Genomic DNA, 16,139 nt, shown 5'->3' on the forward strand with positions numbered 1-16,139 from the left:
ATACAATTTTTTACAAAAAAATTATGGAAAAACAGGCATTTCTTCTTGTTATATTGTTTATAATGAATTGATTGAGGAATTCTAAGAAGGTTGATGTCTAACTTTTTAATGAGGAGAGTAGTGAATGACATTCCGGGTTGCTGAAGACCAGAGGTATGCATTTAAGGGTTAAGGCATAAATGACTGTGTTTACGAGAACAGGCATTTTGACACGTATTAACCATTCAAGCCCAATTAGGAGGCAAAAAGAACACACATGCTCTATCAGCAGCGGCTTCATGTGTTCTCAGACAGCGCTCAGAAACCATCTTGACAACACCTGCATATAGCGAAATGAGTTCTCTTTCGCAGCTTATTGCGTTTCAACCAAGCGTGCCGCACACGTCCTGAAAAGTTAAGCCAAATGTCTCGATCGCCCCCCAGGTGATTGGTCCCACCCAGAATAGCTCATAACCCCTGCCCCTCCATGTATTCACATGGGACGCGAGACAAACGAAACAATCAAATTATACTTTATTTCCCAAAGAGGGCTTCTATCATTTTTATCACGCTGATTTCATTTAAAGTGTTTTTTAAATAAGTTTGGTTTTAGTTAGTTATTTAATGTTATAAAAACGGTGGTGTGACGTCATGATTGACAGCTGAGATTGACGGCTTCTCTGAGCAAAGTTGTCACTGAGGCACCTACAGACTTTTTTCAGGATTTTTGGGAGGAGTTTGGAGCTTTAGCTTTAATTTCTACATTTATTTCACACGACATAATGAATTGTTCTGCATCTGCGACAGTGTGGACGGGCTCTCTACTGCGCAGACTCCGTCCCGAGCTCACTACTGCGCAGACTCGGTCCCAAATCAGCGCAAGATTTCAGCGCCATATTCAGACGTTGGCTGCTTCACTTTTCTTCAGTAGAAGGTAGTGAAGGCGCGTCATCCATATTTTTTATGGTCTGTGGTTTGATACAGTTTACAATCACTTGTTTTTAAACCGCAATACTTAAAAAAAACCACCAAAAAAAAACCATTCATGACTGCGCAGCACAGCAACGTCATGTGTGCGTAACCATAATAGAGATGGAAGTCCAAAATCTTTACCAAATGATAAATTTCTACGGGTTAATCGTGTCTACAAGGTAGTCACCTTCGAAATTTGTTTCCGCCACGGAATAAAACAATTTAAAAGATAATTGCGACTTTTTATCTCACAATTCTTACTCTTGTTTTAGGGTCACAATTGCAATATCTCACCATTTACCATTTACTTGTTTTCTCAGAATTGCGAGTTATAAAGTCAGAATTGCAAGGAAATATATCTAAATAGCCAGAAAAAGTCAGAATTGTGAAATATGAAACTCGCATATTATAGTCGTAATTACCTTTTTATTTTTTATTCAGAGCGGAAACAAGCTTTCGATTTGTTCACTCTTACTGTAAACAGATAGGCTATATGATATTCTGAAACTTGTGTGCAGGCTCCATAATCATTCATTACATTTCTTTGTGTTCCTGCACACATAGCAAAAATCATTAAAATGCAATAATGTCGAAATCACAGATCTAAAGCCAAGGCACTTGTTCGAAAACCTGCAAATAATATGGCAGAAACTGTGGGATACAGAAACAAATGTAGCCTACTTATTGAAAATGTGGGTAGCCTATTGGAGGAGGAGTCATAACATTGTTTAGAAGAAAAGAAGAAGAATTTACAACAAGATTATATACAGGCTACACTGGACTTAATGGTAACGTATATAAAACAAAACAAAAAGCATCATAATTATGGGTTCAGTCATTTAGAGACAGTTGAACATGTCATAGATATTGTACAGAGTATGAAAAAGAAAAACAGGAATCCAAAAGAACTGCCAAAAGAAAGAACTGAAGGCACCAAAAGCCAATAATGTCATGGATTCGCTCTCCAGCACACAGATGGCGTTGTGCAGCTCTTTAGTTCGTTGCAACCCAGCAGTGAATCCACTGGAGAAGAAGAGGCTTCGTGAGTGACAACATTTAGTGCGTGCGTTTCTGTTGAATCATTTCAGTTTATTACAGTTTGTAAGATTTATTTAAATAAAATAAGTAAAATCTGTAATATTTGAGCACTCAGAGATTATTTTGATTTCGACCGTTCAGTACATTTTTATTTTTATTTTGGCAGGAATTGTCATGAAAATGACAGAGGTAACGTTAAACAACGCTGTTGAGCCAAGTGTAACTGAAGAGGATGTACGACTTCTAATGAAAAGAAAGGATGACATTGAAGAGCAAATCAAAGCATACTACGACATGCTCCAAACGGTGAGTTCGAACCATATTTATATGGATTTAATCATATATTTATATAGATGTTTTGTCATTCACCCTAAATAGACACTTGGCTGCTTTGAAGTTGTTTACTTAGGTCGTTCTTACAGGAACGCTTTTTTTCCGATGCATGCAACGGTCTTGAGAGGAACGAGTTTTTAAAAAGTTTTTAACTTGACGAATACTACTTTGGCTAATGTGTATGACGCTCGAAATGTATCTTTCCTTGCGTAACTCGTTTTACTGCGTTTGGAGAACGTTCGTTTGTCAAGAAAACAAGCTATTATTATACGTAACGTGACAGGTGGTTTTTAATATAAATTACATTTAGTGTGCTATACGGTTTGATTTTATTAATATTTCACCACAACATTATGAAATAGAATAGTCAGCGCTGCAAGCTCTGGGACCATTTTTGGGGATTTCCGCCTGGATTTGGCCTACCCAAATGGAAAAGCTTCCCATTCCCACATACAGTGGTCTACATACACAATTTTGGTGTAATTTTTACAGGAAACCCTTTGGAGTTGAATAAACCACTGCTAAAAGTGATAAACATGTAAGTATATGTTGTCTGAGCTCTGTAATACCCCAAAAAGAGGCGCTTTTAGATTTTTTTTTGGTTATAAATTCAGTTTTGAAAGTGTGTAACTCAGGCCCTGTGTGCTCTAGCACCCTACAGACAGTTTGGGCTGTTTCCACTAGATTCTAGAAAATACTGGAAAAAAGAATTTTGTCTGTATCATATTGCATGCAAGATTTATTCAAATAGATCTGAAGGGAGAACACCTAAAATAAACATCATGTGGTTGAAAACACTGAATAGTTGTGATATGTGATGAGCGTCTGTCTCTTTAGCCAAAAGTACGTTTGAATTTAAGTGCCACCGAAATGAGGCACCGAAATCTGCATTCTGATTCGGTCCAGTTACATACCAGTTATATAGGTGTTTCGGTACACAACCCTACTTATCACCATGTTGCTTGCTGACATGTTTTCGTTGAATATTATGCAGCTAACTAACACATAATTTCTTCTCGTGGTTTCTTCAGCAGGAAGGTGTAGGCACCGACGGTCCTCTGGTTGATGTCGAAGGCTTTCCTCGTGCAGATGTGGATTTGTACCAGGTCCGATCAGCAAGGCACAGTATCTCTTGTGAGTACATTTTTCATCTTTACCGGTAGACACAATAAACCGGTAGATATTCGTCAACCTGGAACTACTTTAGTTGTGCGTTTCGCTGAAAATAATTTCACACCTTAGAACATTCGTCAACCAATCAGATTCAAGCATTCAATAGCCCCATAGTATAAAACCATTTAATGCACAGGTAGTTACAAGTCAGTTTAATCACTGTTCTATATTAATGTGCTGTTTTCATTGAAGCGAACACACATAGGGCTATGTCACACACACAGAGAGTGGAGATCACGCTGTGCACACAGAAACATTCAGGAACGTAGACTCTTATTAACGCTGCCCCGCGACTTTGTCAAATTGATTCGATTTTCCATCGAATAATGAATGATAGTCGTGATAATTTTGGTCACTATAATCATGATATGAAATTTTCATACCGTTATATCTCTACTGCTCATACATTTTTACGATACCGGTGCCAAACCGATACTTTTAAAACGGTACCGGTGCCTGAACTGATTAAAAAAAAAATCCACAAAACAATGGTGGAAGACATTAAAGAATGGCTTTTTATTTAATTTTTTTTTTTCCAAAATTCTTTAGATTGAACAATTTATTAAAAGTTTAAAGTATACTTAAATATATAAATAGATACAAAGCACAATTTACTTAACAAATTCACAGTGAAACCTAAGCCACCTAACCCAACTACAATAGGCCTAATTTAACACTAAATAACAGTTTCAGTACTAATAACAGCAAAGTAGTCGGTATTCTTGGTATGCTACAAACCAGCGTCATGTTTCTCTCATGACACACAGCATCCACACAATAGTGCTGTATGACAGCTCAGCTGTATTGCTTTTATTTTTTTTTATTTTTTTTCTTCATTTTTATTCAAAATATTCACAAACGTGTTAACTATGTGACAAACTATCTGATATTCTGATTTTCAAATATGTGTAAGTGAATGTGTTTTGTCATTTAAAACCCTTTATAATGATCATGTTATTTGATCTATAACGCACGATGGGCGCCGCCATGTTAGTTTGCACCTCAGAGAATCGGATCTGTCGGATTTACATCACGAATTGGCACCGGGCTTCGGTACCCAACCCTACTCATACAGCATGCGAGTACTGAACTGAATTTTTTTTGTCAATTTATTGGGCTTGAACAGTCAAATACCCACACTTATACCCACACGAGTATCCTCATAAACACCATCTTTTATGTCTAAAGTGAATGTAAACAGTTGAGAAAGAAATTGTATGTGTATCCGTATATTAAAGGGATAGTTCACCCTCATGTCGTTCCAAACCCGTAAGACTTTTTTTCATCTTCGGAACACAAATGAAGATCTTTTTGATGAAATCTGAGAACTTTCTGTCCCTCCTATGAAGAGACATGATCGATTGATACATTGAACAGGTTTAATTTAGGCTTTTATTCACATTTAAACATTCATCAACTCACATATTGTGGTAAACGGAAGCTCAAGCATGTTCGCTTAACTTGTGAGAACCAATGAGGTCTGTTGGACGCAGCAGGTTTGATCTTTGCTAGAACCAATGAGATTTGTTCTCATGCATAAAGCAGGTTCGATTGAGCTCCTGTTTATGTTCATGATCAATGTTTATTTGGGGTGTAACGATTCACTCGTTTTCTCGATGCATCGATTACAAATCCTGACGATGCATATGCATCGAAATGGAAACATGTATTTTTGAATCGTGAATCGTTGATTTTGGTCGATAACCGATTTAAAATGCTAGGAATCGAATTAATCGCGATTCTATAGTGATTCAATGCTTTAAAATAAACATTAGATTATATCTACTACATGCATGAATTAATAGAGACGTTGTGCTGCCTCATCTGCGCCCTCAGAGCTCTCCTTCACAGACACACGCTGCACTCTTTACCGCCTTCACTGGATTGCTCTCGCGCACCGTCCATAGCTCATTGACACATGTTTGAGCAGCCCACGTTTGAACTCTCCTCAGGACGGCCACTGCGATCGCATGAGCAGATGGCAGCTCTCTATCGAGACAGGAATAGTTCTGAGTCAAACCGCTCAAGCCATTGTCAACTGCTAAGTCACTAGGGCTGCAACAAACAATTATTTTAATAATCGATTAATCTAATGATTATTTAGACCGATTAATCGACTGATCGTCGTTTATTGTCATTTACATCAACGGCTAATCTGTACATTTTGAACGATTATTTAGCTTTTTCAATTAGTTAAAACATTGAGTTATACATATTCTAACTATAATATATAAAAAAGAAAGTCACTTCAGCTTTTTAAATGGTTGTTTTAATTAACTTTGAGCCAAGTTCTCAGAATTCAAATCACACTCAAATGCTTTCTAAGCATTGTTCAAATATTGTTCCCTTTCAATTTAAAAAATAAATAATAACAAAAATTAGCTGCATTACAGACCAAAAAAAAAAAGATGTTTGAATGTAAATATCTCTTGGCAGCAGTGTTAAGAGCTTAATTTGTAATACAATAATAGGCCCGCTGCTTTTCTTAGAACTGAAACAGAAAAAGAGGACATTTACTTCAGGACACAAAGAATGGTAAAAATATTAATCTGCAAATGACATCGCAGACAAAATGACAATATTAATCTCTTACATGACAATTGAGCTGACCATTCACCTTTTAATTAACAATATGAAAAATTAACTTGACATAATATTCTTCCTAACATCGCCTTTTGTAAGTCTTCATACATATTGAACAAAATACAGGCAAGTGATGAGACTATAATACGTAATAGTGTTATAATAATAAAAACAGTCCTGACTCCAAGCTCGATCAAACTTTATTCTATGCTAAATAAATCATCACATTACTGTAATTATATTATTACTGTTAAAGCTACACTGTGTGATATTTCCCCCATCTAGCGGTGGAAAGGGTATATGACCATCCAGTGAATAATAGTTTCTGTTCCTCTCAATTCCGATTTCGTTTTAACTCCTACGGTGGCCGATTTAGTCCAAGATTAACGTGGCTTCCAGTTCGACCTCGTCCACATTCGACACGGTGCCATCGAGTGTTAAAACGCAAAAGGCGAAGTTTGAATTTACCGGTATGTCCCTCTTTGGCTAATGTACTTTCAAGATGGAGGGGCAACATGGCGACCTGCATTCGAACCCCTTACCCGTATGTATTTTCAATGGCATATTATAAATTTACGAGAATACTTTATTACTTGAAAGAAGTAAATATACATTAATGAGCACATATATTTTTGAAAGAACTAAGTGTTTTTAGCTAAGAATAAACTAAAAAAGTTACACAGTGTAGCTTTAATATTATTACAATTATTAGTAGTATTGCATTCTCTAATAAAGAGATTTGCCGCTAGTTAGTTGTTTCCTCTTTAAGTGCTCCAACAGGCACGTTGTGCTCCCGTGAAAAGTTTCGCCTTGCACGTCTCAATCAGCTCCTGGTTCAGTAGTCAGGGCACTGATCAGGTCAAGAGTCAACTCTCTGATCAGTGCCCTGACTACTGAACTAGGGAGCTGATTGAGACGCAGTCTTAGTTTGAAGCTTTGTGAAACTTTCCCACATCTTGCTAGTTCAGATTTGTTTGCACACCGTCATTCGCCATTTTCTTCTACTGCAATAGCATTTGTAAGGGCTGCATTACACTCTAGCGCTACAGTGCCGTAGCGGTTAAATCGCGATATTGCAGGCCCTTACATTAGGTCACATGAGATCAAACGACTACTCGACAACAAAGATATTTGTCGACAGTTTTTTATTGTCGACAATGTCGACTAATCGTTTCAGCCCTACAAGTCACTGGTCACTACTGTTGAAATGAAACGCTTTCATTGCGTGGAAACATCACGTTAATTTATATAAAATAAAATACTGAAGTTTTACGGAAATGAGTCATACCTGAGCAGTTGAAGTAAAACCCCACTTATTCAAGGATGCACATTTATTGCATGAACGGAGCAAACACATTTTTAAGTGTCTAAAATGCATATGCACAGTTCTGATGAATGATGCATTCAATTTAACTTAATGCTGTTTAACTGAATATACGAAGGAAACTGCTAAAGTAACTACAACATTAACAACACTGAAATAAGAGCGTGCAGGTTATCTATCAATCAGATGCGCCTTAAAGTTGCGTCCGATAGCAACAGTAGACACTGGCGCGTTTTCTTTCAGAATCATCGTAAGGAAAATGTTCTGTATAAAGAGAACAAAGAAGGCTTTTCTTTCTATTCAGTGAAGAAAAGTTAGTTTAGGATTAGTTGGAAAAGTGCATGATATTCTAGCCTCTTCATAGAAGCATTGCATGTTTGTTTAATGCCTGGAACTCTTTAATAAGGTTGTGTAGCCATTAACATTATCCTACACAATAGCATTAACTAACAATACTTTTAAAGCCTTTTTAAATTTTGGCTTATGTAAATTTCTACAAATGCCATTTTTATAGGCTAAAATAGTTTCTAATAATAATAAAACAATAATAATATGAACTTACATTAACAATGGACAAAAGGTTTTTCTTGCTCACTCTCTGACCTCCGAAGTCCACTGGGGAATTCACACCCTGACTAAGACACATTGGGGGAAGCATCTTAATAATCCTATGAATGCATATAAAAAATGCAGAATCTAATTAATCAAATCAAATTTTAATGTGAATGTGAAAAATCGTTCTTGAATAGAATCGAATACCTATGAATCGTGAATCAAATCGATTCGCTGCCTACCCAAAGATTCACAGCCCTAATGTTTATATGTGAGTAATAAAAGCCTAAATTAAATCTGTTCATCTTATAAAGGGATTGAGTCTCTTCAGAAAATTTAGACTAAACCACTCAATTCATATGGATTAATTTTACGATCTCTTTATGAACCTTTTGCAGCATCTAAGTAGTAGTTACGTAGCTGTCTATGGAGGGACAGAAAGCTCTGAGAAATGACAGACGAGAGCTGCATCTCTGATGCATGTGAAATTGCAGAGACGTATCTCTCGTCTGTGTGTGCAGTGCACGAAATCAAAGGGAAAGCGGTACGAGCCTGGTCTGGCTATCACCAGACCAAGCTCAATTTAAGACTGAACATCGGTCTGGGGAGTCTGCTCTGTATTTTCTACTGCACACGCGAGCATAAACGCGCATAAATTAAGTGACTCTGTACGCAATTGGATAGTCCTTTAACCAATCAGACCACAAGAGGCGTGATCAATGGGCAACGACCCATTGCTTCTCTATCCGTCATCGTGATAATCCCTCCAATTGCGTGCCAGGTGGATAATCCAGTCTGTGATTGGTTCCCCCAAAAGTGTAACAGAAGCAGAAGAAATGAATGTACAGGTTTCCAGACTGAGTTGCCGGGCAAAATCAAATCGCTGGCAGATCAGGCTGGGTTTACCCAGTCTAGTACAAGCCTTTACTCATTCGTGTTGCTAGATCTTGCAAGCAAATCAGCAAACAAAAACAAGCCCATTAAAAAAATGAAATAAATGGAAACGTTTTATGGTGAAAATAAGACCGAAATATCGCAACCTACCTCTGCTCAATTTACAACACCATAAACTCGATCGCTGTATGAACCAAGCTTAAACAACAAGCCCAAAAACTCATATGTATCTCAGTATTTCTTTGGAAGTGAAAGGATGTTAGCTTAATTTCTGAGGGAATTGCTGTAATTCATATCAAAACATTTATTAACCCCTTGTACTCTGGTGCATGTTTTGTATTTCCACTTGAATTTGACATGCCTTTTATATAAGTTTATATTCACCCCCCAATAGTGCTGTTTTTACTGTATTTTTGATCAAAAAAATGCAGCCTTTATAAGCATAAGAGACTTCAAAATCATTTTTAAAAAATCCTAATAATTCCAATCATTTTACTGGTACTATATAAGTATATATATCTACTAAACATTTGTAATCATTTGCCATTCTTGTAACTCTTCAAGTGCCTAACATTTTTTAATCAAATCATTTTAAAGGTTTACAGAATGATCACAAAGCTGTCATGGTGGAGATAGAGGAGGCTCTTCATAAACTCCATGCTACAGCACGGGTCGGACAAGCGAAGGACGAGACAAAGATGGAAACCACTGAACAGACGGTGTCTCTGCAATCCCCATTTGCCCTGGTAGATGCTGTAACACAGGGTTCCCCTGCTTTTCAGGCTGTGAGTTTGTGCCCCATCAGCCATTTCTAACCTCCTGATTGATCGAAGTCATCTTGAAATTAAAATGCACCCTCTTTGCTTAATACACCTTCCTGGATTTTGCTTAATACAAAATCCTAGGCAAAACTGATGATGGAGAGTTGTGCACACAAATGTACAGCACTTTACAAAGTGGCTGTGTTTTGGGACAACACCTTACAGTTCATTGATTTCTGTTTTCTTCTGTGTGCAGGGTTTGCGAGTTGGTGATGAGATTATGGAGTTTGGGTCCGTAAATACACAAAACTTCAGGAATCTGCGTGACATCGCTTCTGTTGTCCAACATAGTGAAGGGGTGTGTAACTTGAAACTCTCTCCATTTAGTTTAAGACTCTAGCACATTTACATATTATTTTTAATACCCCGCATTCCTGTTTGTGTAGTACATGATTCAGTTTGATTTTTGATGTCTTAATGGTTTATTCTCCGATCTATACTGCAGAAATCCCTACGTGTTGGAATGTTTCGAAATGGACAAGAAGTTCATCTTAATTTGACTCCGCAGCATTGGTCTGGTAGAGGACTACTTGGGTAAATAATAAAAACATTTTTTATTAATTACTTATATCAATAATGTTAATTCTGGTAACAAGTAATGAGGTAATTTATATTGTCTTATGTTGAAGTCTTGTAAGGTTTTATTGAACGCTGATAAATGGGGGCTGCTTCTTTTGTAAATACAGCAAAACATTCTTTTTAGTATCATTAATAAATTGATTTGTATTCTTCTGTCAATAGGTGCAACTTGGTACCTCTTCACAGATGACCAGTGAAAGCGCAAGGATCATGTTTATGCCAAACAATACGCCTCTGAACTAGATACATTTTCTTTCTTGTTTTGCTCTTGCAAATTGTAAAATTGAGTTAAGTAAATAAATACCCAGGAGAGATGACAGTCCATTCTTAATCTGTCAGGTTTTCACTTACCCTTTTCTCCGTTTAAATTTCTTGCATCCATTTTCGTTTAAATGCTTGTTCTAATATTGGTGCACTATGGAACAAATCTGTGCATGCTAAATTTCAATTGCGCTCTGATCCGCTCCAAACAATCGCTCCAAGATCGCTATATATATACACACACACAAAATTGCTGTTTGGATTTAAATAGGCAAATACTTCAGAGTCTATGACAGGATCATTATTGCAGTGATTTTCATGTTTCTAGCATGTTATACGTTTGGCAACAGTTCTTCTAACCCTAATTCATGGATTGTGTAGCTTTTCATTTCTTAAACAACCATGTAGAAGACACATCATGGCCATATTCCAGGATGACAATGTCAAGATTCATCAGGCTCAAACTGTGAGAGAATGGTTGTGAGGGAGCATGAAGGATCATTTTCACACATGAATTGACACCTCAGAGTCCAGCCCTTAAAGGGTTAGTTCACCCAAAAATGAAAATTAGCCCATGATTTACTCACCCTCAAGTCGTGTACATGACATTCTACATTCAGATGAATACAATCAGAGTTATATTAAACAATGTCCTGGCTCTTCCAAGATTTATAATGGCAGTGAAAGGGTAGTTCTGTTTTTGAAGTCCACAAAAGTGCATGTATCCATTATACAAGTAATTCACACGGCACAGGGTTAATAAAGGCCTTCTGAAGCGAAGAGGCGCGTTTGTGTAAGAAAAATATTTAAAACTTTACAGACTAAAATAACTAGCTTGCGGCAGTCAGCCCCTGACCCCTGACGCGATGTACAGGAGCATCGCAAGCTTTGACGCCTCTCACGGATAGGGCTGGGCAACAAACTCAAGCCCCTCTTCTCTTACATCGAAATCCTCCAGTATTTCTCTTTAAAAATTCTCATTTTAGACTTCTAATTCATGACCGGTGTTTTGTTTTGCTCTATCCTCTGCGGTTCCGCACTGTAAGACCGCATGAATTCGCTCCAAGGATCGGTAGCGAACCGCGGTGAAGGCCGCACGCGTTCAGTGTTTCAGCTGGAAGAATGGATTTGATTATAATATTCTTTATCTGACTCCATTTATCATAGTTGTCGCATTTAGAAGAGAATCCCAACCGGTTGTTTGGTCATCTATATTTGATAGTTAATCATACATTTGATAGTTCCGTTTTAACCCTTTGTTACAATTATACCGTTCCACATTGGAGATAGTTAATAATTACAGATTAATTCAGAAAGGATCAAAATGTAACAATTTATTAACAATCAAGTAAATGTAAAATGTCAATTACATCATAGACATAAATCTATTCTAAAAGGAAACACAAATTCTAGTTATGGTTACACTTAAAATCGTTTCAAATGGATGTAAACATAAACCCTTAATTATGCTCAGTAGGCCTCTGCCTAGAATGTTACCTGTGAGATAGAGAGAGAGAGAGAAAGAGAGAGAGAGAGCTAAAGAACAGCTCTCTCTAGAGAAAGCCAGAGAATCCAAAGAGAGTGAGCAACAGTTGAAATCCTCTTTTATCCTTTTCCCTGATGTCACCAAATTCAAATCTGACTCTTTTAAAACTGACCAATCAGACCAAACCGTAAGACGTTTGAAAGTAACCAATCATACAAAACTTCCCCCATTGAATCAAAGGTGTAAAAACCTTTTTGCCATCCAGCCATTCTTTTGTTCTTCTAACTCCAACTGGCCCCTCTGATGGCGTTAAGGGGGAGGGGGTTGAGTCAATTTCAATATCTTGATCACGACGATGGCTGCTAACAGCAAAGCAGATGATTTTGTTCTATTTTAAATATCTTTGATTATTTTCCACCTTACAGTGAATACGCATGTCACAGGGGTTACTCTTTTGCCGTAAATCGCTGTGTACGGTTGTCCACCGGAAGCTAGTTATTTTAGTTTATAAAGTTTTACTTACACAAACGCGCCTCTTCGCTTCAGAAGGTCTTTATTAACCCCCCTGAGCCATGTGGAGCAGTTATATGATGGATAGTTGCACTTTTATGGACTTCAAAACAGAACTACACTTTCACTGCCATTATAAAGCTTGGAAGAGCCAGGGCATTTAATATAACTGAAAGAAGAATGTCAGCTACACCTAGGATATACATGGGCTAATTAAAATTTTGGGTGAACTAACCCTTTAAATTAATAGAAAGTCTTTGGGATGTTCTGGAGGAGAATTTACAGAGTGCTCGACTCTTGCATTGTCAATACAAGATCTTGACCAATAATTGATACACCTCTTGATGGAAATAAATGTTGTGATGTTTTTCCATCAAGAGCTGTATCAATTTTTGGTCAAGATCTTGTGAATGAACGGTTAATGAATTAAAGGTCTGGACTCAGAGGTGTCAATTGATTCTTCATGCCCCTCTCATGCTTCTAACATGCTAGAAACATAATAATCACTGCAATAATGATCCAGTCATAGACTGATTTATTCAAGTGTTTGCGTGCGTCTCGACAGCTACAAATAAAGCCACAGTAAGCTTGTTGGATGACTCAGAGGAAACTCCAATAAGAGGACAGATTTCCTCACACGTGACTTGCATTAAGCACATTTTGGTACGCTTTGAAATGTTGCCTTGAAGAAACTGCAACATTGTAACAAATAAGTCTCTGTTTCGGAACAAGGCAAACAATCTACAGGTCCGAAAATGCCCTTAGTGTTAAAATGCAGCAGAATTATAAGAATAGTCATTATGAAGGGCTGGGCCCTGATGTATCATAAGCTGCCCATTGTTGCATTAGAACAACAACAGGGTGACACACCAGGGTGAATAAATAGTCAAGTCGCCTTTATTTATACAGCGCTTTATACAATGCAGATTGTTTCAAAGCAGCTTTACAGTGATAACAGGAAAATGATTCAATGATGCGGAGTTGATTTTGGCTGTACAGCAGCTCTAAAAGAAAGTAGTTCCATTGTTCAGTATTGATTCAGTTCTGTTGTAAATGATTAAATTAGTTCATTTCATCTATAAAGCAGTTCTGCATCGTCCAGCTCAGTTCTCGTTCAATAGTGTCAGTGCAGTCAAATCGATAATATTGTTAAATATTAAGTGTCCCCAACTAGGCAAGCCAGAGGTGACAGTACCAAGGCACTCAAACTCCATCAGGTGACGGAACTGAGAAAAAAACCTTGGGAGAAACCAGGCTCAGTTGAGGGCCAGTTCTCCTCTGGCCAACAAACATACACGGTGACATTATAATTCAGGCTGCATCACAGTTCAGAGTTCATTCAAATATTTCATCCAGTTCCTTTTGATTGAAGACCGGATTCATCGCGCTGGTATGGAGACGAAGCTTGTCCTTGAAGAGGACTTGTCTGGTTCTTGTGGTCTTTGTTGAGGATCTGTGCCGATGAGGCCTTCACAGGGGATTCTGCTCACATTCAGGGCTGCATTGTGGTCGTGTCTAGGTGCAGATCCACCATCTGATCTGGATACGGCCCGGATCCGGCTGACTATGGTAACCTCGGGATAAACAGAGAGACTAATATTAACGCAGACGCCATTTTTCTTATGATGTAACGAGTACATCAGGTGTTATGGGAAGTGTTCCTGGTTCCGGCTGACCTAATTTATCCAGCCTAATATTCGTTTAACGGATGTGAATTATAGAAATGCGATATTGTGTTGTGTATATGCCAGGTTAAAGAGATGTGTATTTATTCTAGATTTAAACTGAGAGTGTGTCTGCTTCCCGAACAATGCTAGGAAGACTGTTCCAGAGTTTAGATGTTGAATAGTAAAAGAATCTACCGCCTCCAGTTGATTTTGATATTCATGGGCCAGTTGTTCAAAGGTAAGCTGATCGGATTTTGGTTGTCGGATTGGATCAAATCTTGAAAATGGGTTGTTCAAAAGAGAAAGAAGGGATCTGAAATCAGATTAGATCACGGAATCAAATCCTAGTTTTAATCTGGATCAAACCTTCGATTTGTGTTGTTCAAAACTTGTCAGTAGGATTTGGATAACTTTGATCCAAAAAAACAGGATCATCCTGATCCCAACAGGGGGTAGGATTTCAAGGTGGATTCCAGGAAGAAAATGTAGTCAAAAACTGGTCAAAAAATACAACATTTGTATCATATAATACACAAAAACATATTATTTTATTTTGCTCTTGATTAGTTAGGCTAATTGTTAAAGTAAATTAGAACTAGACATCAGGCTAGCCTTTCGGTAGCCTACAGTCAAAGTAAAAAAAGATTTAGCCATATAAAATAATCCCCAAAGCTGTAAAAATCAAACAAAAATATTATATTACATTAAATATGTTTTTTTTTATCACATAAGACTTTTTAATTTTATTATTTATAAGAGATGAACTAGTCAAAAGGTTTCTCGGGTGAACGCTACGTGAAACTTTTCTGAGGGAATGCAAAAGCATTTGAATTTTTTTTCCCCATCACCATTTCCCTTTAGGGGCTCCGTAGAGCACTAGTAATCCAGATTTGGTAATCTGAAATGGTGTGTATCTGGATCAGGGTGATCCAATCCAATTTTGCTTTGAAAAACCGGTACAAAAGTAAGATGGATTACCTGATCATGGATAACAAAACATGGGATTTCAAAATCCAGATCATTTTGATCCAGATAAAATGTTTTGAACAACTGGCCCCTAGGGATTATCATCTGGCCAGAATTAAGATCCCAAAAGACGTGAAGGACTATAATGCATTAAGAGCTCGCTCGAGGACTGAGGAGCTAAACCATATAAGTAATTAGCAAGATTTAAAAATGTATGCAATGTTTAATATATAAATAATGTCTGGATTTTTATTTTTGGGGGAACTATCCTTTTAATCTACGTACCAGAGCCAGACTTTAAAATTTGAACTAAAATTTTGTAGAAATAATATAAATAAATTATTATATGCTTAACTATGACCATCTAAACAATGTAAGAGAAAGTAAATCATTTCAATATTTCATCGTGTGAGAATGTTTTATCTCTTCAAAATGATATCTTGAACCATATTTCTTTCTAGTAAAATTATAATTGCACATATCTCTAATGCTCACTTTGACTTTTTAACTATCTGAAATATAATTATGGATTGTCAAACCAAAGCATTAGGCAATTACTATTAAAAATCCTATAATACACTGATTTGGGATGTTCTTGTAAAATAACTTTGAGAAACCAAATGACATTTAATTAGTAAGAATTATGTTTTGTCATAAATCAAATGTAATGTATCTACCATGTTAGGCCATTTTGACTAATAATATCTTAGTTTAAGATCTAAAAAATCTATTCTAGATATCATTTATAATGAAGAGATGATAAAAATAGTATCAATTAGAATTGTAACAGATAAAAAAACAATCAAACAAACAAATTGGCAATTTTACTAATAATAATGTAATTATACATCTCGAATTACAATTCTATTTAGGCTAGTAAAAACTCAATTGTGGATAGGCTATTTTTAATAAACACAAATAAAAACTAAAATATTTCAAATGCCTTGCCAGTGAAGCTTTAAATAATAAAATGTTTTGAGACAAACGTTCATGATTTTTTT

The 16,139-nt window shown here is 36.8% G+C and overlaps 1 protein-coding gene across 4 annotated transcripts; it reads left to right on the forward strand.

The window, feature by feature from the left end:
• Positions 1–1,973: 1,973 nt before the first annotated feature.
• psmd9 (proteasome 26S subunit, non-ATPase 9) lies at positions 1,974–10,562 on the forward strand. Of its 4 annotated transcripts, none has more exons than XM_079837944.1 (7): positions 1,974–2,010; positions 2,156–2,295; positions 3,354–3,456; positions 9,446–9,633; positions 9,866–9,967; positions 10,115–10,203; positions 10,411–10,562. In XM_079837944.1, exons 2-7 carry the CDS (start codon positions 2,164–2,166, stop codon positions 10,436–10,438), a joined length of 642 nt encoding a protein of 213 aa, XP_079694070.1. In that variant the 5' UTR covers positions 1,974–2,010; positions 2,156–2,163; the 3' UTR covers positions 10,439–10,562. The 4 variants fall into 4 exon arrangements, with proteins under 4 accessions (XP_079694070.1, XP_079694071.1, XP_079694069.1 ...); XM_079837945.1 differs by having other exon boundaries at positions 3,357–3,456; XM_079837942.1 differs by having other exon boundaries at positions 1,986–2,014.
• The last annotated feature ends 5,577 nt before the right edge of the window (positions 10,563–16,139 follow it).

This window comes from Gobio gobio (assembly GCF_949357685.1).
Source record: "Gobio gobio genome assembly, chromosome: 2".
Taxonomy (NCBI): domain Eukaryota; kingdom Metazoa; phylum Chordata; class Actinopteri; order Cypriniformes; family Gobionidae; genus Gobio; species Gobio gobio.

Bases quoted from the DNA above. Each gene is read 5' to 3' on its own strand.
- psmd9 (XM_079837944.1), top strand. From the start codon at position 2,164: ATGAAAATGACAGAGGTAACGTTAAACAACGCTGTTGAGCCAAGTGTA. The intron at 9,634-9,865 runs GTGAGTTTGTGC...TTCTGTGTGCAG, and splicing joins GTTCCCCTGCTTTTCAGGCT to GGTTTGCGAGTTGGTGATGA. The intron at 9,968-10,114 runs GTGTGTAACTTG...TCTATACTGCAG, and splicing joins TTGTCCAACATAGTGAAGGG to AAATCCCTACGTGTTGGAAT.